Below are 26,125 nucleotides of genomic sequence, written 5' to 3' on the forward strand. Positions count from 1 at the left end.
ACGTCCCTTAATTCCTGATGATGGACACCTCGTCATGTTAGACTCACTGTGGTTAACATCGCTCAGCACTGCGTTGCCTCCGCTTTGCTCAGCGGTTTATCCAACTGTAAAACGTTGGGTCAGATCATTTTAATAGCTTCAAACGTCGTGTTTGTTTTTAGCAATGCATGTTTTTATATCTTGTGTTTATATCTTTTGATATCTATAAACTTTCCAGGTGGAAAATGGCTTCCACTTGATGTTTCATTCATTTAAATGGATTGTTGTTTGTTGATGAAAAAGAGAGAATACATGCATACAGTATATCACCTGACCTTTCACTCAAATACAAACAGCAACCAGCAGGCTAATCACTACTACAATAAACCCACAGTGAGTGTCTGTGGTCGGTGTGGACGTGCTCACCTGACAGGCCGGACTGCAGTACAAAGGTCACCCTCACACACGTCAGGCTACATGTATAAATGGTTGTCAGCGCCCTTTAAGAAGTCCTCGTTTTTCCTCCCCCAACCAGACTGTGTCCTATTTTGCAGCTTTGTCCGCCTTCGTCTCCACACAGGAGTCCACGTAGAGACTGCAGCACTGACTTCTCTGCATTGGAGCGTCAGAAACAGAAGGTCGATCTCTCACAGCAGGCAGATGAAACAAGAGCTTCTGATGGTCTGAGGACGAGCACCGAATCAAGATCCGTCCAGCAGTCAGACAAGACCGCTCGAGTTCGTCCACTGAAAACAACATCTGACTGTTGGACCTGAATAGTCCAGTCTGCGGGCGGAGCGCTGCAGCTGCACACATCTGCACACTGTCATCCAACACATTCTGAGCCTTCTGGGCTCACTGACATTCAGGTGTCAGTCCAGAGACGAGACACGGACTCGTTGTGGACCTGGTACAGGACTGCTTTAACACACTGCAGGGGGTCAGTTAGCTAGTATAAAGGCTATAAAATAACGAGAGAGAGCTCAGTGTGGGGTGCAGGTCTGAGGAGGCTGACGGGTGATCGTTACAAACGTCTTCATTAGTCAGAAAACATTACAGATGTGACCTAGAATGAATTAGAATCTTGACTGGTTATGAACTAGAGGTTGACTGATGGGGCTTATAATGCACTATGACTTTCTGCACTCACACCTCAACACTCATATACTCAGTCATACATTAATACATTATGAAAGGATGTTGCTAATTGTTAAATGTTGTTAAATAGATGTTTAAATGCGGTTTACTGTATGCAGACTGCAGCAGGCTTGTGTGATCTGAGCAGCTGTCTGTGGGCCTCTCTGGACTGTCAAAGCTTCATCAAATGTTCCACGTATTCATACAGCAAACCAACCAACTGACACACAGTGAATGTAAGCATCTCAGGGCCCCTGGGAGTCTGCAGGTCTGGGGTCCCTGCTGGCCTTTCAGATGCTTCACAGTCGGCTGTTAAGCCTCGACGATGCAGTGAAATAAAAAGAATGACGTGATGAAATAGAAGATTTGTGTGGCTGAAGTCTTACATCATCTGGACAGAGTCAGCAAAAGCCATGGAGCTTATGGCCACATTACACACACACACACACACACACACACACACACACACACACACACACACACACGGTCAGCCCTTGACTGACATTAAAACACTCTAAGACTGCTTGTAACCCGCAGGAGGCTCGGCACAACACTCGCTGTGTGTGAGTCGAGGAGGCAGAGGGCGGATGGGAGGTTGGGGGGGGGGAGGGTGAAGGAGGGGTGAGAGTATGGGTGAGGCTGTGGGTGACACCCACCTTTGCAGCAGACTGAACCCATGGTAGCCACTCGAGGATCCAGAAGTGAGGATGTCCCATCCCCAAATCCACAGGCTGTCAGGGGACAGACTCAGGACAGCTACCTGACCACCTTCGGCTAATCCGCCGCCGCGAGCTGCAGCCGAGCACTCGTGGCTCAAACGGTGTGAATGGAGGGAGGAGGGAGGTGGGAGGTGGGGGTGTGCAGCAGATGTGGACGGTGACAAGGCTTTTTGGGGGTAATCCTGCACCGCGGGCGTGTGGCGAGGCTGCCGGCGGGCGGGTGGCGTCCATGAGAGAGGGCAACCACGGCAGGATTACATCTTTAGATTAGATTAGATTACATTCCCCCCTCAATCTTTCTCTGTCCTCCTTTATAGATTCATTTGTTTGTTCATCTTTTCTCATTTTCTCTGAGGCCTCGTAATCCGCGGGCCATCCCACCCCTGTGCGACTGAAGGCCCCAGTCAGCGTCCCAGTAAGCCTCCGCGCTGGTGTCAGCTGAGCTGCTAGCAGCTGTGAGCGGCGGGAAGAAAACTGCAGGATTTTAAATGTAACTGGTGTTACATGGCAGCTGAATCTGCTGCCACGAGCAGAAATGATAAGTGGCAACTAAGCAACCAAGGTAATAAATAGCAAGAAGAGGAAAAAATGTGGAATTTGTTCAAAAATGTTTTTTTTTTCATTTTTGTATGTTTGTGAGAAATCTTCCTCATCTTCTCACCTCCCTCTCGTTCCTCGCACAGTGAAATGACTCTCATACGGCATATACAGACACCAGCTCACATTCTAACACTGCCTTTAAAGGAACAGTTCGCCCAAAGTGACAGTTCAACCACACGTCCTCGTGACGATGGAAAGTCTGGTCAAGTGTCTGGAGATTCACGGCAAAATGGTTGTTACTGTCATGTTGTTCCTTCGTTATCGTTCAGAAAAGTACGTTACAGACTATATGGACAAAAGTATTGGGCCACCTGACCATCACACCAACAGGGACCTTAATGACGTCTCTGCTTTGTGCACTGGGGCACAGTCATGCGGGAATAGAAAAGGGCCTTCACTGGAAGTCAGGGGCCGAGCCCAAACCCTGAGAAACAGACCCATAGAGAGGGGGGTGTCTGGATACTTTTGTCTCTATGTTCATCATCACAGTGGACACTGATGCTTCTTTTGCTTCAGAAACACCAGCCTGCAATGTAAAATCACTCAGTGAAGCAGCGTTTTGTGTGATCTTCGCATTAAAGTGACCTCTTAGACCAACTCAGACTGACTCAACTCCAATGTTTTCCAAGATTCCAGGGCCTCAACCGGAATCAAAAGTGTTCAGGTCGTTCAAAGTCGACTAATTTCCAAACCTTTAATCTTGTCTGACAAACACGCACAAAAAAAGCCTCCACAACATGCATGAAACGTTATGTTCTTTTAAAACAATCAGTGGAATCACTGATAAATCCATCTGACTTAAATCCCTTCACAAAGAGCCTCACAGCCCAGTCGACACCTCTGGAAAGCGACCAATCGCTTCCCACTGAGCACAAGCTCCCTCCGGCCGCGGCATTGATCATTTTCTCCTGGCCTAATCGGCACAGGATTGTCCTGGTGTAAACATAAACTTTCATCATCTTGGCAACGCTGTGGTAATCCCGCGGAGGGGATTATACCGAGAGGTCGTTTAGGAGGATCAAACCGTGGGGGGGATTTGAAATGTATCCCGAGGGACGTTCAGGAACATGCGATGGCAGGGAGGCTCACGAAAAGGTGAGGGATGGAGGGATGAAAGAAAAGAGAAGCTGCTGATTACCTATATCTGTCTCTTTGTGGTTCTTGATGAGCTCCGCAAGCTCAAAGTTCCCAGCGATAATGGCAACCTGGAGAGAGAGACAGAGAGGAAGAGGAAGAGATGGAGTGAAGACGAGGAAGAAACAAAAACACACAGTGCCTTTCTGTTCACACTCTACAGCCTCCTGCAGAAAGGAAATGAACGTGACGCTAAAACCAAAAGAAGCAGAGTTACACACGATAATGTGAATCCAATCTTCAAGGCTTCAATCATGTGAAGCCAGGAAGCTGGTAAACACACACACACACACACACACGACGGCATGCACACACAGTCAGATGTTTACATGAAGAGTTGAAGCTGCTGAAATATAAAACATTTTGTTTTATTATATTTCCAAAGTCAAGAGTGACTTTGGTTCTCAAAAAATCAAAATGAAAAGAGTTTTTAAAAATCATCTCATTAATTACTGGAAAGCAGTGATCAGCACGTTTCATACGTTCCCTACACATTTCTGATGTCTACTTCTACTACTACTGTAATATTTAGGATTTAATTCATAATTAAATTCTGTCCATTGATTAGTTTATAAACCTACAAAACACTGAAAACTTTATCTTCTTCGTCTTTTTTGCCAAATTAAAGCGATTTTGCCTCTGAAATTCAACACAAACACAAAGCAGTCCTGTTCTCTGTGTGTCCACCAGGGGGCAGTAAAGAGGTTTCACTGTCAGTGACCCACATCCTGCTGCCTGTTGTCATGATGCCGGGCTTACAGTACACCTCGAGTCAGGATCATTAGTGTAAAAATAATCATGTTACACACACACACACACAAACACACACAAGCATGTACACACACACACACACACACACACACACACACACACACACAGAGCCCTCGAGGGAAACCCAGCAGCATTATATAAGCATGCCTGCTCTGATTCCTGGAGAACAAACAGTGAGGAGGAAGAGGAGGCAGAGCAGGTGTATTAGTGAGGCTCTCCTGCCTCCCTCCACAGCTGACCTTCCCTCCATATAAATAAAAAACACAGCACTTCTGACAAAAAGCGCTCGGGAGTCTCTAACGAAGATGTTTGGCACCGGTGGGGATCCTGCTGAATTTTTCAACGCGCTGCATTAATATACAACACAGGGCAGATTCCTCTCTGTTCCCTGAGCTCACTTTGGATTAAACCGACAGTCAGTAAACGTAATCTCCTTCCTGTTGGCGAATGCGATGTCTCCTGTGAGTGAGGTGGAGGAGGGGACGAGTTTCTGACGCGTCTCCCACTCACTCTGAGGACGCCCCACAATGCAATGCTGCGCCGTGTGACACGTCTTTGACAGGCTACGCTCCCAGAGGAGCCCTGATCCCAGTGCAGCCTCACTGGGATCCAGTGACACGTCAGGAAGAAGTGATGAATGAAGCCGTCATTTCCTCTGTGGCCTGAAAACTGACTGAAGCAGAACTAACTCTAACTGCTTTGCAAAGAGAAACCGTCGCAGCAAATGTGACTCAGTGAGGACTTACTGGTCAGTGTTCTGGCTGTATGAGACCTTTTCAACCAAAACCATCCAAATGTCTCGAGTTCTTTTGACTCGCACAAGACATCAAACCAGAGCTTGCTGGGTGCGCCGCAAGACGAGGCAGCCATGTTCAGATCGGCCTCTTGGTCAAATCAGGGACATTTTAAAGACCGAGATCCAGCAGAGGAACTCGGCTGACAAGAAGCTTTGACACGCGATCGTCCGGTGAAGCTGACGCGCCGGCAGTCCGGCAGGCGCAGTCTCTCACTAAGCGGTGGACAGGAAATGATGAAGTCCCAAGCAGTCTCTGGGACGCTTCTGGGACGAGGAGGTCACAGAGAGGCTTTAACCGCGAGGTAATATGACAGGAAACCAGCTAACCAATGAGTGACGAGGAAACACGGACCCAGTTTATCCCTCTTTATCATTCCACCACCCATCACCATCACTGCCCCCACATCCAGTCTTTCCTGTTCTCCCCTGGTTGTCATGGAGACGGACGGTTGTGTATAACACGAAAGGGGGTGGGAGCAGCGCTGTGAGCCACCGTGTGGAAGATCAACACGGATCTCAAAACCAAGCAAAAATCAATCAACAAAACAGGAAGGAGAGAAGAGCCGACAAACTTCACAAGCTCATCAGCCTCCGATGGGGGATGGAGGCCGCTGAGGTCCAAAAGCTACAGACGCATCCGTTTCTGGTTCTTCACAGCGACGTGGTTTTGCAAACGTACCAACATTATGTCATTCTGGATCAGTTTGATTTGCTGGTAATAATTCCCACTGAGGGACTGGGAATCAGGGGGTGGGGGACTGGATCTGTGCTGCACTCGCCACTTGTTGCTATGGCACCAAACACCCACTTTAACCCCAACCGAACAGTTCACCAGGGGTTTAACACGAACCGGGTTAGAACGGACGCACAGCCTTTACAGAATACAGAACGTTTTGAGTCCTGTGACAGCAGTTTGACATGTCGCCGAACAATGAGGCACAAGCAGAGCGCAAAGGGGCGAGGGAGAGGACATGAGGACGTGTGAGGGCACGGGGGGGCGTAATGGGGGAGGCAGGAAGTGCAAAACAGACGATGAATATGATGAGGCGTGCAGAGAGGGAAGAGATAAGACGGGCGGCTTCAGAGGATGAAGCTGAACATGGGGAGCAAGGTGAGGGGAATCAGGAAGTGAGGATGAAGAGCTTAGCAGAGCACGGAGGTTAGATGGGAGAGAAAAGAAGGAGCGGAGAAGAGTCAGGCGAAGTGGGAGAGGATGTGACTGTTAAATAAAGAAAATGAATTTTTATCTCTTTGAAAGCCCTCTATCTGAAGAGCAGGCCACTCAGAGAGGATTATGGGAGTTTTCTGTGCTTCAGCTGCATTCAAATTATTTTCCTTTTGTTGTACCCAACAGTAGTTATCAGGCTTAAGCTGAGCGCGCGCGCACACACACACACACACACACACACTGGACTGACACATGATATTATCAAATGGCACGGCCACACACCCACGCAGTGTGCTCATTAAGCGCACACGCAGCAGCACAACGTAAGCGCGCCTCATTCAGCTGCGGCTATCACTGTTTATTAGCATTTGCTCTTTCACTCGTTAATTTGGCTCCTAATGATGGTGTTTTCATGCAGTTCCCCCTGCTCAGCTGACGAGCACGCGGTGCCCACTCTCTTCACAGAATGTCAGGCTTGGTAAAAATACAGGCACAAATAAAGAGCCGCACACGTAGAAAAACACGCAGTGAGTAATAACTACAGCACGCTCACACGGCATCACAGGCACTGATGAAATGCGCTACAAGTACACTACATGGACAAAAGTACTGGGACAGCTGCCCATCACACCAACAGGGACTTTAATGATGTTTCATTGTAAACACACAGACAGCTTTGCAGCTCTAACAGCTTCCACTCTTCTGTGAAGGCTTTCCACAACATGTTGGAGTGTTTCTGTGGGAATTTGTGCCCATTCATGCAGTAGAGCATTTGTGAGGTCACACACTGATGTTGGACCAAAAGGCCTGGCTCACAATCTGCGTTCCAGTTCATCCCAAAGGTGTTGGATGGGGTTGAGGTCAGGGCTCTGTGTGGGCCAGTCAAGTTCTTCCACACCAAACTCATCCAACCATGTCTTTATGGAGCTTTGCTTTGTGCACTGGGCCACAGTCATGCTGGCCTGGGAAAGAGTGATGTTAATGCAACAGCATGCAGTGACTCTTTCTTGTTTCTACATGTCACTGGTTTGGCACAGAATGGAGCCCCGACCTCAACCCCATCCAGCACCTTTTGGACAAACTGGTAAACGTGAACATCCACCCACTGGACCTCACTGATGCTCTTGTGTTTGAATGGGAGCAAATCACCTTCTGCAGTTCCCATATGTGCTGTGCACAGCAGCAGGTTAATGAGAGTTTCTGAAGTTTTGAAATCTCACACATGAGCACAATGTTTAGAGAAAACATCACGTTTCAGTTTTCCCAGCGAGGATATCCTAACCTCAGCCAACAGGTCGAGTGACGGGTCCACTCGACTCCATCCAGTCAGCAGTGGACATGACAAGAGACTGAGAAGCTGCACACCTTAAATGATCCACTGAATCCTCTCTATGAGGACATTCTCACGAAAAACAAGGTTTGGAAGGAAATTGGAAACAACTTCATCAGTTGGTTATGTTGTCTATGTGAATGCACTCTCACACTTTGACGAATTTTGTGAGATTAATTACATTTCTGGAGTTATGCGCTGGACTCGTTTCTCCTTCATCTACCAGTTACTGATTTCCTGCATTTCCAAGAATGCTGGCCGCTCAGAAAACAGGCATTAACTTGTTGGATTCGGCTCTTGGCTCCATGTGTAGGTGGAGAGTGCAACAGTGATAAAGATAGCAAGAGAGCGAGTTTTTCCACTCGAAAACAAGTGAGAGTCCACAGAGTGTCTAGTGGCTGCTGGTTGTTCTGCTGTTGAGGCTCCTGTCAGGAGAAGAACTGCTGTTTGTCTCCTCTGCAACAGATTTCTCTCTGCCTGTTTGTAAAATAACAAATGTTGGCTGCAGAAAGCCTCACTTAGTCAGCAGTGTGTTTTCCTTAAAGCCGTGTTTCACGTGCCTCAGGAGATTTGAGATTTGAGTTTTTGCATTTCCTTCTTGCACTCACACCTCATTTTTCCACATAAATCGATGGGTGACAACAGCAGCACAGGGTCTCTTGTTAAGGTGCTGGGCCAGTCTGAGCCTCCAGAACGGCTTTAGTGCTCCCAGTCCCAGAGATGCTGACCACCAGCTTTATAAACCATCCTTCCTCATCAAACCATACTTCCTCATTCCTCCTGAATACCACGTATTCGTTCTATTCTATAGAGGCCACGTTTACTGAATAATGAAGCTTACATCAGAGCTCTGAACTGAAGCAGAATAAAAATAGGAGCAGGAAAAGGAAAAGCAAAGGGGACGGGAGAGGCTGGGGGACCAAATGCCAGAGCGGCTGGGACGCTGAGGACGATCCAGGATGTTGCTGCTTGGACACCATGAAAACTTCGAAGGGTGAAGATCACTGCTGGAGAAGACGCCAGAGGAGCATTCGCACGTATTCTCAATAGAAGTTTTTCCTTTCTCAGCACAGGAATCTGGTCAGAGGACTCAGTTCATCCAGAGGAGCTGGTATCCAGGTTACATCAAACCTCAGGGCCTCAGCTCTGGGGATGTTTTGTCTTATTATCTTAAAGCAGTTCCATAAAAATACCACAAACTGAAACATTGAATTGATTCGACTAACACGTACTGCCTTTGAACCCAAAGCCTGGTCTTATTCCTCTGCTCCACAGCTGTCAAACTCGAGGCCCACGGGCCAAAGTGGCCCAGTGCCTCGTTTTGTGTGGCCCGCGAGAGCTTGCAAAGAAAAGAATTTGCACAATACATATCACACATTTCTGTACTTAGAAGCACAGTGTCCATAAACTACACGTCCCAGAATGCATCCTGATTTTGTCGTCCAACAGCAGCACAGTCTCTTGTTAAGGTGCTGGGTTGGCCTGAGCCTCCAGAACAGCTTTAGTGCTCCCAGTCGGAGATGCTTACCACCAGTTTTATAAACTATCCTTCCTCAATTGGTGTTTGATGATGATGATAGGGAAGAAATGGACGTCTTGGACATAATGGACATATCTGCGGTGCAAACAGTCGAACCTAAACACCCTTATGGTCATGTTTGCAGACTGTTGATCCTGATGTTGAGCTTCATTAGAGAAGAAAAAGTCCTACCTGCTTTTCCCGTCTTAAAGTTTCGAAGGTCTTCAGATGACAGAAGCAGGTCCTGAACTCACAGCTGTGTCCCGTCTCAGTCCTCCTCCTGTCTTCTCTAAAGTCACGTCTTCAATCAGCACTCGTCCTGTCATGTTTCCATCTGTGTTTAGCATGTACATGAGACTGCCTGTATCCATGGCAACAACCGTCTCACTTCACTTGGCACCGGCTAGCTAAACGCTTTAATAGACAAGAAAAGATGGGCGTCCACTTTTAGCTCCAACACGTTGGAGGCATCAGTCGGGGGAGGGGAGATAAATACCTGTTTATGCATGTTCAGCGTCACCGTTAGCTTCTTCAGCTGTTACTGCCGTAAAATGTCCTCCTAGGCTGAGTTCAGACAGGATTTCACACAGGAAGTTTCTGTAATGGATCCTGCATCACGCAGAGAGAAATAAAGCTGCGCCCCTCCATCCGTTTGCTACACATGAAGCCAACCTGAGCCTACAGAGGGCGAGAGGCAGGGTACGCCCTCCACAGACCACCGCTGACCCTCACCCTCTCACCTGTGGGCCGCGGAGACCGGACCACCCAGAGAAAACACATGCAGGAAGAAAGTGTAAACTCGGGACCTAGGATTCAGGTCCAAATCCTGAACCTGGGCCACGGGTGCAGACCCTGGCACCACCTCTGCACGTACCATCAACATGGAAACGTAAGCTAAATGTAGGCCATCCAGCGTCACAGGTGAACACTCAAACTCTGACTAACGCCCTGATGGGTCCTCCGTTCGGCCTTTATGATGCGCTAATGAAGCGCTCCACTGGAGTGGCTGTGGAGGACAGTCGAGGACCCCGTGGGACTGCCTTTCATAAACGCCCGGCTGAATAAGGCTCTTTCGTAACTCAGGCGTAGGTTATGAGTCGATCATGCCAACTAGGCCGCTCTGAGTGCTGCTGGGGTTTCTTCCCTGAGATGGATGTGCCGCTGAAGCACACACACACACACACACACACTTCAGCCATTACCAACACAAACACACAAGCAAACATGGAATACCAGCTGAAATAATTATACACACACACACACTCACACTTCACTACTTCCTGTGTAAATGTGCATATTTTTTTCATGTGCTACAAGTCTGAAAATAAGAGCATTATTGTTAGCTTTGATTTGCTACTCTCATGTGAAATGTCAACAGCACTGCATCTGGAGCCGTGTTTGAGTGTTCCTCAAAGTTTAGCAGCTAACACATTCTTTTAAACACGCAGCCGCTGAAGGACAAGACGCTAAATGGCTAAGCAGATGCTGTCGAGGCTTTTATGATCGCTTTTTGTCCTCCTCCACTAAGTGCTGCTTAACTGAAACAAATCTAATATTGGCCAGAAAGACATTTGCAATCCTTGGTTGCAGCTGACCTTGACCATTTTACACTGTTGCCATGGTAACAAATGAGACGAAGGAAAATGTGCTGCTACTAAAAATGCTCCCCCCCCAACGCTGAAAGCTGTGAATGATCCTGTGTAATCAATCACAGATGAAAGCAGCAGCGTAGAAGAGGGTTTACATCTTTTCCTTTTTTTAAATTTATTTTATTTACTTCTTTATTTAACTCTACCTGAAATGGACTCTGGCTGTTGTAGTTCTTCACTTCTTTGTCAGCTCCACGAACAAGCAGCACTCTGGCACAGTTATCCTGAGGGAAAACACAAACAGAGAGAACAACACTGAAATAAAGCTGAGAAAAATGTCCACCACATCCCTGACATCCTTTAATTGTCCTACTTTGTTGATTAGCTTCCAGCAGCAGAGCAGGAACTGATCAGTGCGGCCGAACGTCTCAACATCCCAGCACGAGCACAGCAGGAAAAAGAACAACAGAACATCTACTACCTGTGAGGAATGGAGCTTCACTCGCTGTTATAAAGAGTGTGTGTCTATTCCTCCACTCAGAGAGAGAGAGAGAGAGAGAGAGAGAGAGAGAGAGAGAGAGAAGAACAGAGAGATGGAGAGTGCTGAGGGGTTTGAATCTACTGCACAAATCGCCCACAAAGTGCTCAACCACGCATGTACTCTGCACACACACATGAATATAAAGACTTTTTTTAGATCCACAATAAGCTATTGAGAGTTGAGAAATCGCTCGCACAGATCCTGATACACAAGCATAATCTGTACGCTGTGGCTGGCGTTACATGGTGAGACATTTGGACATGTTTTAAGACATGCACGGGTGTTATTTTTACTCCTGGATGTTTCCATCTGGAGTGCAGCAGTCCTACCACGTATTCGTTCTATTCTATAGAGGCCACGTTTACTGAATAATGAAGCTTACATCAGAGCTCTGAACTGAAGCAGAATAAAAATAGGAGCAGGAAAAGGAAAAGCAAAGGGGACGGGAGAGGCTGGGGGACCAAATGCCAGAGCGGCTGGGACGCTGAGGACGATCCAGGATGTTGCTGCTTGGACACCATGAAAACTTCGAAGGGTGAAGATCACTGCTGGAGAAGACGCCAGAAGAGCATTCGCACATATTCTCAATAGAAGTTTTTCCTTTCTCAGCACAGGAATCTGGTCAGAGGACTCAGTTCATCCAGAGGAGCTCGTATCCAGGTTACATCAAACCTCAGGGCCTCAGCTCTGGGGATGTTTTGTCTTATTATCTTAAAGCAGTTCCATAAAAATACCACAAACTGAAACATTGAATTGATTCGACTAACACGTACTGCCTTTGAACCCAAAGCCTGGTCTTATTCCTCTGCTCCACAGCTGTCAAACTCGAGGCCCACGGGCCAAAGTGGCCCAGTGCCTCGTTTTGTGTGGCCCGCGAGAGCTTGCAAAGAAAAGAATTTGCACAATACATATCACACATTTCTGTACTGAGAAGCACAGTGTCCATAAACTACACGTCCCAGAATGCATCCTGATTTTGTCGTCCGTGCACTGAAGCGTCGCGTTCGCAGCTGTGCTCGTAGCTCGTAATGTTAACAGCAGCACGCTGGGGGAAGCCCGTCAGATGACGGACGACAAAGTGAACGCATGTTGGTGCTCCAGCAGCCTGCGGAAATGACTAAATGAAAGCTCGTCTTACTGTAGCCGAAGAAATTTATGAGAGGGTGCATTTCTGAAGGAGTATATGCTGACGGTACATGAACGTCAAAAGTAACAGAATACAGAGGCAATTTTAATTTGATAACAAGTAGATGCATTTATGCAGTCTTACATTTGTAAGAAAAAAGGTGCTCCAGATAAAACCTTTGAATGTTCTTCAAAAACCACAGATTTGATCTTTGACACTAAATTCACTGTTTAAAGCGTCCACCAACTCGCCTTCCTGAGGTCCATGAGGGTAAATTGTGGCTTTTGGTGATGATATTCATAATTGTTCTTGTTGTCAATTGAAAACGAAGCAATCTTACAAACATCAACTTCTTAAAGAGAAACAGAGCAGTTTAAGGACTTTTGTTTTCCGCAGGAATCGATGGGCTTGAGGCTGAGCGCCACAGGCAGGTTGGGTAAATCCACAAGTTTCATCGTTTCACGGTATTTTCTGACAAGAAAAGAACAATAATGGCGTACTTGTCCTTTAGGAATCGGTTTTATATGAAAAGTGACCCTTCTACAGCTCCACACTCCAACTCAGACTCGGCATGTCACGCCTTCTCCATGTAACCAACAAATGGGCCTCGTCAGAGGAGGTCAAAAGCACAAACACGAAATCGAGAGATCTTTCTTAAGTGGAACTAAATGTTTTCTTTGATTCAAATGCACCAGTGGGCTGGTTTTGACTCCAGCCTGCAGTTCTCTGCCCAACTGGCTGTGCTCCAAGGGCAACATGTTAAATGGTCTCTGATGACTGGCTGTACAATGAAGGCTCAGAGGCAACCGCTGACCTTTAGCTCCAGGGTATTCTGATAATTTTGAGAGAAGTGCTTCATCTGCTCTGTGCACATTCAGTTAAGAGCTGGAATGAGTCTCTCAAAGCTGAGGGAAAGGCTGAAGCAGCTGCTCACCTTCGCTTTTACTCAAAAAGAAAGAAGCAGTGCTTTTGTTGGGGACTATTTTCTGTGGTGGATTAACGCACACACACTTGGTCTGTTAAAGTAAGGCACAGCGTTTGTTCCTGGTGACAAATAAACAACAGCGTGGCTCACTGATGTATTTCTGATGGAGCTCAGGGAAGAATAAGACGTATCAGACTCTGGTTTGACTCTAAGTGGGTTCATAATTTACTAAATGAACATCACGCTGTAGCGAAGACTTGAAACCAGCGACTGAGACCATAAACTCATCAGGAAACTGTTCACTGAGCTCTTAAACCAGGTGAGAAGTGCACTCAGTTGCTCATAAACTCACATACAATCTGAATTATTTTTTAATCCAGTGGAGCCGCCCCCTGCTGGACAGTAGAAAGACTGCAGGCTTACTTCTGCATTGGCCTCACTTGTCAGGCCGTCCGGTTTTTATTATGTCTTTGCTACAATAAAATAAAAAAAAAAAACTACTGACATTAATTTAAACATATAGTTAGAGTTCAACATACTGAAGAAGTTCACTTTCTGCATCAAAATCAGAAAGTGATCATCACCCACAGCTCTGTCAGGGAAAAGTCACGTAGTTTTACTAATTGCGGTTAGAGGCAGTCAGGGATGTTGCAGTATGGCTGTATCTGTGGGGACTCTGAGAACATCAAACACACAAACATGATAAATAACATTCAAGGAGAATTTAAAATAATTCATCCCATGGGACACAGGAACAAAGACCCTGCAGGGTGTGAACAAACAGCAGAACCGAATGAGGCGGAGCTGAAAGAGCAGCACGCAGAGTGCAGGTGAGCATTAAAACAAAGTCATGGAGCTGCAAATCACAAGGAGAATAAAAGGAGATAAAATGTCTCAAAGTCAAAAGATAAAATCACTGAAACACAACTTTAAAAAAAAAAGAAGCGGGCTTACAAAAGACACTTAAAGAACAAGACAGAGTTTGCAGCCTTGATCTCTTTGTGCAGTTCGGGTCGACTGCGTCCACTCAAAGGAGGAACCTGGGCTGCGTTTCTCTGCAGTCGGGGATCAAACAGACGACCTGCTGACGGGCAGAAGAGCCACCCTGAGTCCTGAGTACCCGCCCAGTGTTCACATTCATCACAGTTCATTACAAAACAAAGACAAAAGTATTGGGGCAGCTGACCTTCGCACTAACGGGGATTTTAATGACGTCTCATTGTAAACACACAGACAGCTTTGCAGCTCTAACAGCTTCCACTCTTTCTTTTCATATCTAAAAATAATTAATTAATCAATTAAAATTAATTCTTCACATCAGAATTTACATTCTTCATAATGTGGGTCTTCCTCACTTTTCATGAAACATTTGACAGAACTGCCTTCATTATCTGAAAATAGTACCAGGTCAGTGCAGTGGTGGCATGCGTTCTCATTCACATCACACACACACACACACATCACACACACACAGGTTGTTCCTCACCTGGTTGTACAGGGCACAGATGTGCAGCGCAGTGTTTCCTGAGGCGTTCTGGGCACTCATGTCTGCTCCATAGAACAGCAGATGCTCCAGGTGCTGCACGTGGCCATGACGACAAGCCTGCGCACACACACACACACACACACACACAGAACTGAAGGTGCAGTAACAGGCGTTTGACACTAGATGTCAGTGTGCTGCAGAGGAGGTGACATCAGGATGAGAAGGGGCTGCAGCCTCAGTTTGAACCCAGTCCTCTAAAGACGGACAGAAGCTGTAGGAAACATAAAGGCAGAGCGGAAACGACAGCTACAAGCAGAGGCCGAGCAGAACGTCTGAGGCTTGTGGTGATGGCTGCTGTTCAGTGCTTATTCTGAAGTACTCACAGTGTAGATGAGGTGTGTGAAGGAAGGACACCTGAGGAGGTTCCAGGACCTCCTTCATCATTAGGCTGAATGCATTCAGATGCTTAGTCTGTCTGGCTTTGATCTTACTGTTTTATTGATCTCATCCTGGTTAATTTTAACAGCACAGTTGCTCAGTGATGAAACAGAAGAAATCCTGAGTTTTATTTCTCCATTGTCGAAGCACTGATGGCAGACAGGATGCCGATGCCTTTAAATCATAAGCATAAATGGTCTGAATATTTGTGAAACACACGTCAGTATGTCAGACCCTGTGCTTCCAGAGGTGGGACTCAGTCCCAGTCCACAGCAGCAGACAGCAGCTTGTCTGTCCTGTCAGAGCATCTGATTTATTGCTTGAAAAATACTTTGAAACCAACTCACCAACAGTAGCTTTAATGACATCCTGATTCTAGATTTTCTCTTACAGTCGTTGGAGGTTTTATTTCCACGTTAGAGTTGGATGAGAAGCATGTGATCACTGAAATGTCCAGGAGTTTATGAACGAATAAACACAACCTTGAACTGTGAATGAGCAGCAGCCGTTCTGCTCTTCCCTGTCCTGCCTGACAGCTGATTGTTATCGCGTCTGAAACGGGACAGACTGGGAAGGCAGGGAGATACAAGCAATCTGATAAAGCTGATGGCCTTGGGCGCACACACAGATGCACACTGCTGCAGGGCGGCTCTCCTTAAATGCCTTTATCTTCCTCGGCGGGTAGCAGCTGTCACCCACAGACGGGGAAGTCTGTGTGTGTTTTAGTGATGCTCTCCCAATTCAAGCAGTTGCAAATAACAAACAGCCAAACATCCGTCTGTGCACCTGGTGAATCTGTGTGTGTGTATGTTTACCTGGTGAACCTCGTGCCAGCCGTTCTCGTCCTGGCAGCAGACGGAGGCGTGGTGGTTCAGCAGGAGCTCGCAGCAGCCCGGGTCGCCTCCCACCACCACACTGTGGTACAGAGGAGTCAGACCACGACTGTCCTTGTAGTCTGGTGAAGCTCCCAGCTCCAGCAGCGTCTGAGGAGGCACAGGTGTGTGTGTGTGTGTGTGTGTGTGTGTGTGTGTGTGTGTGAATCATTAGGCAGGGAAACCTTCATTCAGAATTCTAAGTTTTGGTAAAACTGTGGAGAAGGAAGACTGGAAGATTTATGATAATAATCTCCATCATCATAATGAGAACAAAAGTGCTTTTCTAAAACAGATTTTACAAAGTGCATTTCTGTCACAGAGACAAAGCAGAAGTAATTAAAATATCAAAACGGACAAAAGTTTAAAACCACGATTGAAGACAACTGAAAACTGCAGCTGTCAGACTGTTTGTTTGTAAAAGTGCACCAGGAGACTAAAAGATAAAACTGCCTTTATCCTTCGCTTTATCGCTTCATCGTGCTGTTTAAGTGACAGGCCTGCAAAGAGGCTGATGTGGACATCCCGGACCGCACGTGTGAGCAGGAAAACGGAGGCTCGCTCACCGTCAGCGTGACCAGGTTCTTGGAGCGTGCGGCTTTGTGGAGGGCCGTCATGCCGTCTTTGGCTCTGAAGTCCAGGTGAGCTCCTCCGTTCCTCAGGACCTTGATGATGTCCACCGTGTTGTCCAGGTGAGCTGCAAACGTCAGCGGGCTCTCTGGAGGAACAAGTCACAGAGAGCAGAGGAACAGACGTGTTGGCGAGTCAAATCTATCCACTAATTCATCATCTGTTTACAATCCAATGTTCTGTGGGGAAACCTTCTCGCACACACACCATCCACCTAAACACTGCAGACCAAACACCCCTTGAGTACTAGACTTGAGTAAATGTACTCAGTTACTTTCCACCACAGGATTGTTTTCTGTCTTCTGGCTCATGTTGTCAAGCTGCATTTCCAAACATTTACTTTTATGTATTCTGAAGTCCCACTTCTGACAAACAGCACAGTTCACTTCAGGAGGCCCAAGACTCAGTTTTAGCGTCTTCGCTGTGGTCAAGAGGTCGGCTCTCAGGTGTGAGTGACTGAACTCACCTGTCAGAATGAGCCACAGGTGCATCGTGGTGCGAGAGCGACGGTGAGGTTAACCTCCAGCAGAGTGTGTGACAGAAGAAGTCAGGAGAAAACTTTTCAGGACATGTTGCTGCTGATGAAAGCAGGTCAATTGTCTGTCACAACTAATGAGAGTCAGAAAACTCTGCTGTAATTAACACATCATCAGACGTGTTCATCTAAATGAGGTCAGCAAAACAAGCCACTCAGAGACAAGTGATGTGTCCTCATTACAGCACATTTCTGTCAGGAAGCCTTTGCTGGTTACGTTAAGGTAAAACACACCTTTTCACAGCACTAAACCTGCTCCGATAAGCTCTGCTGAGGACAGGCTCCAGGCCGACTTCTCTCAGGTGTGGGACATGTGGCCTAAGGCGGAAGGAGAAGAGTCACCACTTCCATGGCCTCCATTTTGACTGCTGCAGACACTCTGTGGAGCTGCAGAGACAGTGAAGGGACTCGTATGCTTAAAACCAAGACGAGGTGGCCGAGTGGTTAAGGCGATGGACTGCTAATCCATTGTGCTCTGCACACGTGGGTTCGAATCCCATCCTCGTCGCAAGAGAGTTATTTTACTAATCATAACTTGAGGGAATCTTTTTCTTTTCTGTACTGTGTACAGCTGCAGGTACTTGTTTCCTGTGTATTTATTCTTTCTGAAAGCTCATCATGCTTTGCACCCTCAATATCCTGTTTGCTGCTGTGACATTGTAATTTCCCAGTAATGGGACTAATAAAGGATTATCTTATCTTATCTTATCTTAAAAATAAAAGCTTCCTTCCACCTCAGGTCAAGACCTTATCACTCACCTGTTGTTTGTGGTTTGCACTGACCACTCGCAGACCCACCCAGCGGGACAGTGTTATAAACAAGGCCGTCTCACCTAACAATCTCTAACTATTGGAAGTTATGATCTTCATTTTCAGGACTTTTTCCTGGCTAACTGTCCCTCCATCAGACCGGGCTGCCTGAGTCACTGGATTGCATTTGCAATGCATTTAAAGCGATTCTACATCAGGGACGTCAGGCTGCAGCTGCTTTCAAAGCTGATGAATGGTTATGATGTTTTATTATCCCATAATTTGTTCTTTGTCTTCACTTTAATTGTCCCACTTTTTTGTATGCACCCTGAAATTGCACTTTTAACTTCACTCCTGTTTAGATAAAGTTTAAAAACAACTGTTCTCAGTTGGAACTAATGATTTTTTTTACAGTGTTTTTTTTACTTGATGTGGATTTCCAAGGTTTTCTAACATCAGCTGAGTTTTTCTCTTAGTGAAGTGCGTCACCCATACATTTTACCCGTTGAGCTCGGTGTGATCGCTCTGTACATGTGACAAACGTCTTGTGGATGTGCAGACTGAAAGCAGTTATTTCTCACACTGTACAAGTGAGAGCAGCAGCAAATGGCTTCTTCTGAAGGGATGGAAATGATTGGTCCACCTGTGCTGACTGTGTGCAGGCTCGAGCAGCGGCGACAAGAGGAGCGTTTATATTTGCTTTTGTTGAATTACGTGGAGAGCTTTCGCCTGGGCAGCTGAAATCAATAGCGAGTATGGAGAGTCCGAATCCGCAGAGACGCCTCTCGCCATCAGCAATAAGGCGTTGATTTAACAACAGCTCTCAGAGCCCATTAAGATAACCTCAATTCTCTGCTTAATAACCTTTTCTCCTCTCAGCTCCACCTTCATTTGCCTCCACAGACCTGCTTGGTTTTCTGGCCAGCCTCTGGCCACTCGACACAGGCTGCGTTCAGAGCGCCTGCACTGCTCAGATACCCTCAGCATATTCATTAAACGGTCATAAATAAACATAATTGTCACTCTTGATACTCAGGTAAAGCAGTACTGGTTACCAGATGAATGTAATGAGCTTTTAAATACAGGCTGCTTGAGATGATTGCTAACAGTTATTTGGAAATCACTTAACCTGCTCTCAGCTCAGCATCTCTTCAGAGGTGTCCTTCCTGACTGAGGGCTCTTCAGAAGGCCTCGCTCGCTGATACGTGTCCCCGTGTGTCAGTCCGGCTAAACCTCGCGTGGCTCTCGGTGCCACAGTTTTAACTGCAGTGCATTGAGAGTTTCCTGTCAGTCCTATAGATCCTACAGACGTCCTGTTGATGCTGAGCTGGATACTCACCCAGAAGCCAACGTGACCGATCAGAGAGCCGTGAACACGGACAGCAGGCAGAATTTAAGACAAGTTCAGTCAAATTCTGTCTTTCTCGCCACCTGCAGGTTTAGAAAGTTCTTATCTTAAGTTCAGGGCAAACTGATTTCAGTGTTGACGCAACTGAAAAAAGGCATTCAAATGTCAGGGGAAACTTGTCAGCCCACCGCTGTGGCACAGTCGGGGTGTGTTTTAGACCCTCTGCTTCCGTCCCGATCGGAGCACCAGACCATCTTTGACACGACTGGCTGCCTGTAAAAGAGCGACAGTGACGACCCCAGGGTCCAGATCTCTGGAAAGATCGCATGTTTTCAAGTCGGTGGGGCTGCACAAAAACCCCCTGAAGAAGTTCTTCTTATCTCTAGACAGCCAGAATGCCTTTAAGCAACCAAATGAAAGACGCACGAGCTCTCACTTCTACATCTGTGAGAATTACTCAACGTGTTTTTGAGTGAACTACTTCTCGGCCTACTGAGGCTTCTGTTGAGGAAGTTGTTCCTTCCCTGTCAACAACACCCTGATGTTAATCGCCTCACAGCAAATTAAGTCAAGTGTGCGACTGAGTGGACGTGCATGTTTGGAGATGATATGTTGTTATTCTTGCCAGGTTTCAGTCTCCCCAGACTCGACTCTCTGCCTCCGAGGACTTTTAACTCGCCTCTTAGCACTGCATGAGACACCTGCTCACTTTGTCTTAATGGGATGTTTGACATCACTCAGTGATGTTTGAGAGTTCGGTCTTACCACCAGTCTCGCTGTCGTGGTAGTTGGGATCGAAGCCTCGGTCCAACAACTTGGACACTTTGTCCACCTGATTGTGCTGTATGAGGTCCATGAACTTCCTCAGATTGGCCTGTGCAGAGCAGAAAAAGACAAAGAGCTATTACAGTGAGAAGAAAGAACAAACGGTGGTGGGTGTGAGAGAGAGAAAGTCAGGACGGAGCTGTAAAAAGACTGAAATAGAAGTTGAGACAGAGGAAGGAGCAGAGGGTCAAACGCAACCGATTGTGAAGAGAGGAAGCGTTTAGGAATACGCTGTGAAACTGTTAAAGATGGAGGGATGCAAGTTAGAATAAAAGGTTAGTGAAGCAGGAAGCACAGGAGGGGAGGTGGCAGCGCGGCCGACGTGTGGCGTGGAGCGGCTGCTGATTTCTGTTCCCGTCTGCTTTCTTTCCAGGCCGCCGGATAAAAATAGATAAGAGAGCAGCTCCCCGAAGGAGTGGAGAAAATGAGGGGAGAAGAATGAGATGGCAGAAGAAAGAAGAAGACAATAGGTGGCAATAAAAGAACAGACTGAATGGAGAAGGAAAAGGGGGTGGGAGGACACTAAAAGGTAGGGATGTCCTGATCACATTGTGTTGTCCCCAGCTCAGACCTGGGCTGAATACTGAGCGGCAGCCAACACTGAGAAGAACATCATTTTATCTTACGAGACAATTGAAATGCTGTCATACCTGATGCATACGTTCTTGAGTTATGGCTAAAAACATGTTCTACTAATCAGTTCATCTTTGGACGCTGGTAACAAATTTGAAGAATTTTCCTGAGATATCACATTCACAATAAGAGGAGCACAATCTGTAAAAGAATTAGCACTGACTTTGTTAAAACAAGTCAGTTTGACCACCGTAACGGAGCGCTGCTGTTCAGATATCAGCCGCAATGAGTCACCACAGTTCAATATCTGGAAATGTCGAGGGTTCACGATCGCAACCCCGTGTTTTCATGCAATGTTTTCCTCAGTGTAGCTGATACATCCCCTGTGCATGTGTGTGTGTGTGTGTGTAGGCCAGGTGGATGAGTGTATGGAGATATCAGAGACCCCCCCCCCCCCTCTGTCTCATTGCTCAAACAGGTCGGCAGGCTGGCGGTTGATTGGCTGTCTCGGTGTCTCAGCTCTAACCACCAGACTGTATGACAAACGGGATTTGCTCAAAAGAGTTGGGTCAGGCAAAGAAACGAGGGGGAAAACGTTATAAAGGAGCCATTTTCTGTGCAAACGTGTCTGAGTGTGTCTGCGTTCATACAAAATGTGACTTTCCTCTTTTGCTGCTTTTATTCTTGGTTCTCTGTCCTCTCTGGCTGCTCCTCTCCTTCCTGCATTCAGATGTCAGACTGTTTCCAGCAGAGAGCTGCCAGAGACTCTTATGCTTTGGCTGCATGACAGGATTACAGTAGCTACGGGCCGGCAGCCCAGAGTTAGCCTTACACAATGATGAAGAGGCTAAAATAATGACTGTCGAGATTCACTTGAGCTCCTGCCGGTGGGAGGGAGGACGAGCCCGCTGCTGAGGCTGGACTCCTTCCTTTATCATCAGTGAAAAGCTCCGAGCTGACGGGCAAATGTGTGAGGGCTCCTTTTCCAATATTTCATTTTCCTTCGACGTGAAACAATCCTGACTGTGGAGCCTTCACACTGCACTTCCAGGCCAGTCGGCAGGCAGACTGAGGTGGGCGCTGCTGTGAATTTATTTTCCTGTTTGTGTTTCCCACTCAAAGGGCGCGTCACCCACCGCTAACAAAAGAGTGATTCAGCCGCCGTTTGGTCAGGTGGGTCCCCTGACGCAGGATGACCTCCTGGATAATCTGATGGACACACAGGAAGTGACCGGATGCGGTTTGTCTGTCCTGACTGCTGAACTCCAGCCATGCCCTGTAGTCCCCCCCCACCCATACACACACACACACACACACCCCTGACCCCCCCCCACCCCGCACTACAAACACTTTAACCTACAAGTGCAATACTAAGGACTCACAAGTGCAATATTAAGGACTACTTTCTGGACTACCTCATTTGTTGCACATACTTGCACACACATACCTAGGCTGCTATATGTTAAAACCGGCTTTTTATTTAAGGTTTAGCTTATTTAAATGTCTAGTTTTTTATATTCTTTTATATTCTATTTTTCTGTTTAGCTTATATTCTATTCGTACTTTATATTTTTATATTTTTATAGTCTACTTACTGCTCCCGGGACCTGAGTCCTAATTTCGTACCATAAACATGTGAATGTGAGCTGGTATGACAATAAAGTTCCTTGAATCCTTGAATCCTTGAAGCTCGAGTTAACATCTGGAGATGATGTGGTTCTGCATAATCAGTTTGTGCTTACAGTCAAAGCTGGCTGCAGTCCCTGAGAGCCACTGTGCCTGTGGGAAGCCCAAACACTGGCCACGAACAAGACTCACATTTCAACGTAGCATAACTGCTGAACAGTCTCACCTTCGTATGAAGTTTGGCAATCTGCTTCTCGTCCACGTTGGGCTGCCTGTACACTCTGCTCTTGTAGCGGAACTGTTGAGGGAAGACAAAATTATTAAAGAATAAAGAAGGCAACGGGGTTTCACCATCAGCACACATCCGAGTCCTTCTGATGACCTTTCCCTCAACACTCTCAGTCAGGAGTTGTTTACACCTCCGGGTGCAGCTTGAGACCAGTTCCTCTGGAAACCGGATTACCTGGGGATCAAGTCTCAGCCGTGTCTTCTTTATTACTTTCATGGTGTCTTCACTGACTGGCTGTGATGTAATGACAATATGTCTGATTTGAGGGACATCATTTCAGCTATGATTTACTTGAACAGGTCTTTTTCCTGCAGCTGAACACTCAAGGTGTACAACAGAAACGATATACGCATCTGTGCCAGCCAATCACGGCACAGAAACTCATTTCTATGCAACCACGGGGCAGTTCTTTCTGAACAAACAGCCTACATATCAACGGGGCTGCAACTTTCAATTGTCCAAAACAGAAACCACAATTAAAGTTATTCATTTTAAACTTTGAGCCTAATCACTCAAAGAGCTCAACTGCATGTGCATGAAAGGATAAGATTATTGATCTCCGACTATCTCAGAACACAGACTTATCAATAAGCCCTCGTACGAGAGAATAAGACTGACGCGTGAACAGACTTTAGACATGCAACTGCTGAACTAATTTAGTTCATGTAACAACTACTGACATGAGAGCTCCCCGGAGGTGAAGCCTGAACATCTGGACGCCCCCTGGTGGCTGGCTGCAGTACAGCTCAGGAGCCCCTCCCCCTCCACATTAGCAGATGGGACACGAGCCAAAGTAAAAACTCAGTACATGTAAATGTTTCCCAAAGATGGTGTCAGCGTTTTAGGTAGTTCTTAGCACACTAATGTTTTTCTCTGATCAGTTTAGTTTTAATTAGTTATTTAATGTGATCCGCCAGCCAATCGCTACCGCACAGACTGTGGCAGCACAGATGTTTTGGCTTCATTTTTGCAGAGATGCATCTTCATACTAAACTGTAAACAAATCAGATCTGTGACTGGCCAATGGTTTACCTCCAGTGACGGGACACCCTTGCTGATTGGCTGCGGGTACTCTCGTAGTATGCGCTCTTCATCCAGGAACTTGCCGTCCCTCCCATTGCTCGCTGGCTGGAAAAGCCCATAGTTGAGGACGTCTTTGAGGCTCTGGTTAAGCGTGCACAGGATCCGCTGCTTGGCAACCCAGACGGTCGCGTCCGGGTTGAACCGCATGCATTTCTGTTAGGGGTCGGGCAGGAGAGTGTGAGAGGAGGAGACAAATTAAACAGTGATGACGGGGCTGCTGGCTGGCCGCTCAGCACAAATGAAATATTCATCTTCACACCAGAACAATTTAATGTTATCAAATTGTGACAGACGTTCCGCTCATGAAACTGGACTCCCAACTTTTGACTGACAGATGCAATTGAGCTGAGACATAAGATGAGAGGACAGAACAACGGTGTCCAATCACAACAGATGGGCTTCACTGAAACCGGCGCTTCGATAACACAAACGCTGTCCCAGTTACTACAAATAAGCCACGCGGTGCTGCCAGGCTTTTCGATTGTTTTATTGTTGGCGTGCTGTATGCTAAACAGGGCCGCTTCGCCCGGCGAGGATGTAATTGACACGACCCCTCCGCCCTCTGGTCTTCCCGAGTTCCAGCTTCCCTGAAGTGAAGAAAACATACAATGCAGGACTTGTGGCCTGGACTGAATCGGAGAGGATTACGGGCGCTGTGCCGTGGCATTCAGGAAGTGTCTGTGAGTGTTTACAGCTCGATGTGCTGCTCAGCCGGCGATAGCAACCCTGCGTCTGCGATAAAGGCTGAAGGGATGAGCAGTCTGTGAACTCTGCCTAACCATAATCCTCTCGCCTGGCGTGGGGTGGGCATGGGAGAGGAAGAGGAGAGGAAAGATGAAGGGTTGAAGGTACGGGATACTGGAACAGATGTGTGACATCTGGCAGGCCTGTTTGGACTGATATGGCCTTCTTTTGCTTCTGCTCGTTTAATACAGCAGAGCACACACTTGTGTACAGTTGGTGCACACACTCATCACAGAGAGATCATGATTTTTTTGGTTTCAACACAATAAAAGCACATGAGGCATGACCAGGAAACAAAATAAGAGCATGAATCACAGCCACAGTCGTCTCTTTTCATTGGGTAAACTCAACATCTCTACTGGAGCTCAGAGTTAAGAGGATTAAAGGAAAATTCCAGGATTTTTTCAACCTGGATCTTGGGGTGTATTCACACCCAGTTTGTTTGGACCAAGTTGTCCAAAGAATGTCTACAGCTGTCTGATGTCTAAATATCCGTTAATGTGATGAAGTTTGTTCATTTAAGGATATAAAAACCCTGTTGTAAATATTTCTCTTACTAGTGTGACCAAAAACATTGATCTATCATCGATGAGGACACGATGACACATGGTGGACAGTCGAGCAGTCGCCGCTCTCATGAACACACGAGTCCATTTGGTTAACGATGTTCTCAGCTTATGACCAATAAAATCAATCAAATCATCAGAGACCGTAAGAGGCAGCAGTGGCTGCCCAGCGTTCAGTCTTTGGAAAACCTGCCTGTGATTCAATCATGTGATCAAGTGGCACTGCTGAGTGCTCAGTGATGAATGTGAAATCAGGAGCTTTAGTGCATACATGTGAGAGAGCTTAGTGCACATGTGAATATACTCACACACACACACACACACACACACACACACACACACACACACACCTTCTATGCCAGAGTTACAACCACCAAGCAAATTACCTCAGAAGGTCGTGAGTTCATCTCTGGGTCAACACTCTAACTTAAGGATCCAACATCACCACACACACACACACACACACACACACACACACTCAGGAAGTTATAGTGTGCCTACAAAGTGCTGTGGAGCAGCTGCTAATGGCTGTATGTTACACTCCCTGCGTTGGCCTCAGTGGGATAAAATGTTACAGCACAAATGAAAAGAAGCGCGGAGAAGAACCGAACAGGAAATCAGAAACGGGACAGAGAGTCGGAACGAAGGTGGCATCAGGTGGCTCAGCCGGCCTCCTGTCTCCTCCTCCTGCCTTTCACACAGGGAGGAAAGGCTCAGAGCCGCTGCCCCGTCATGGACATCCGGTGTGAAGCTGGAACAGCCCTCAGTCCTCAGGGACACACACATCAAACGGAGAGCGACAGCACAAAGCTGCATTAGCCTGAGATGAGACCACTACACAGACTCTGGCAGAACCTCCAGCTGCTCCTGCACAGGGACTTAGAGCGAGGAACCGCTGGTCTTTGATGATAAACCTTCACATCCAAACGTTCCTTCTGAGGGAACGACAGGAAGGCAATGATACCCAGTGACAGCTGCAACATATGAGCTATATGATCAATGGCAGCACTCAGCTGTGGACTGCAA

At 46.9% G+C, this 26,125-nt stretch overlaps 1 protein-coding gene and 1 non-coding gene across 7 annotated transcripts in view; one reads left to right on the forward strand and one right to left on the reverse strand.

Moving 5' to 3' along the window:
* Positions 1 to 26,125, reverse strand: part of LOC124063669 (SH3 and multiple ankyrin repeat domains protein 2-like) — a 139,977-nt gene that overhangs the window by 72,030 nt on the left and 41,822 nt on the right. For 5 of the 6 annotated variants that reach the window (XM_046397545.1, XM_046397559.1, XM_046397568.1 and 2 more), the window contains 8 exons: positions 23,739 to 23,942; positions 22,644 to 22,715; positions 20,159 to 20,267; positions 16,697 to 16,848; positions 16,074 to 16,241; positions 14,821 to 14,937; positions 10,949 to 11,026; positions 3,574 to 3,640 (listed from right to left, as the gene is read on the reverse strand). In XM_046397545.1, coding sequence (XP_046253501.1) covers positions 3,574 to 3,640; positions 10,949 to 11,026; positions 14,821 to 14,937; positions 16,074 to 16,241; positions 16,697 to 16,848; positions 20,159 to 20,267; positions 22,644 to 22,715; positions 23,739 to 23,942 — 967 coding nt within the window. Of the gene's footprint in view, positions 1 to 3,573; positions 3,641 to 10,948; positions 11,027 to 14,820; positions 14,938 to 16,073; positions 16,242 to 16,696; positions 16,849 to 17,226; positions 17,608 to 20,158; positions 20,268 to 22,643; positions 22,716 to 23,738; positions 23,943 to 26,125 lie in introns of those variants that run through there. The other variant, XM_046397586.1, reaches the window with a different exon arrangement.
* On the forward strand, positions 17,722 to 17,803 carry trnas-gcu. The gene has a single exon. It is a non-coding gene; the product is annotated as a tRNA-Ser (tRNA).

Source organism: Scatophagus argus, chromosome 1, assembly GCF_020382885.2.
Source record: "Scatophagus argus isolate fScaArg1 chromosome 1, fScaArg1.pri, whole genome shotgun sequence".
Classification (NCBI taxonomy): Eukaryota; Metazoa; Chordata; class Actinopteri; family Scatophagidae; genus Scatophagus; species Scatophagus argus.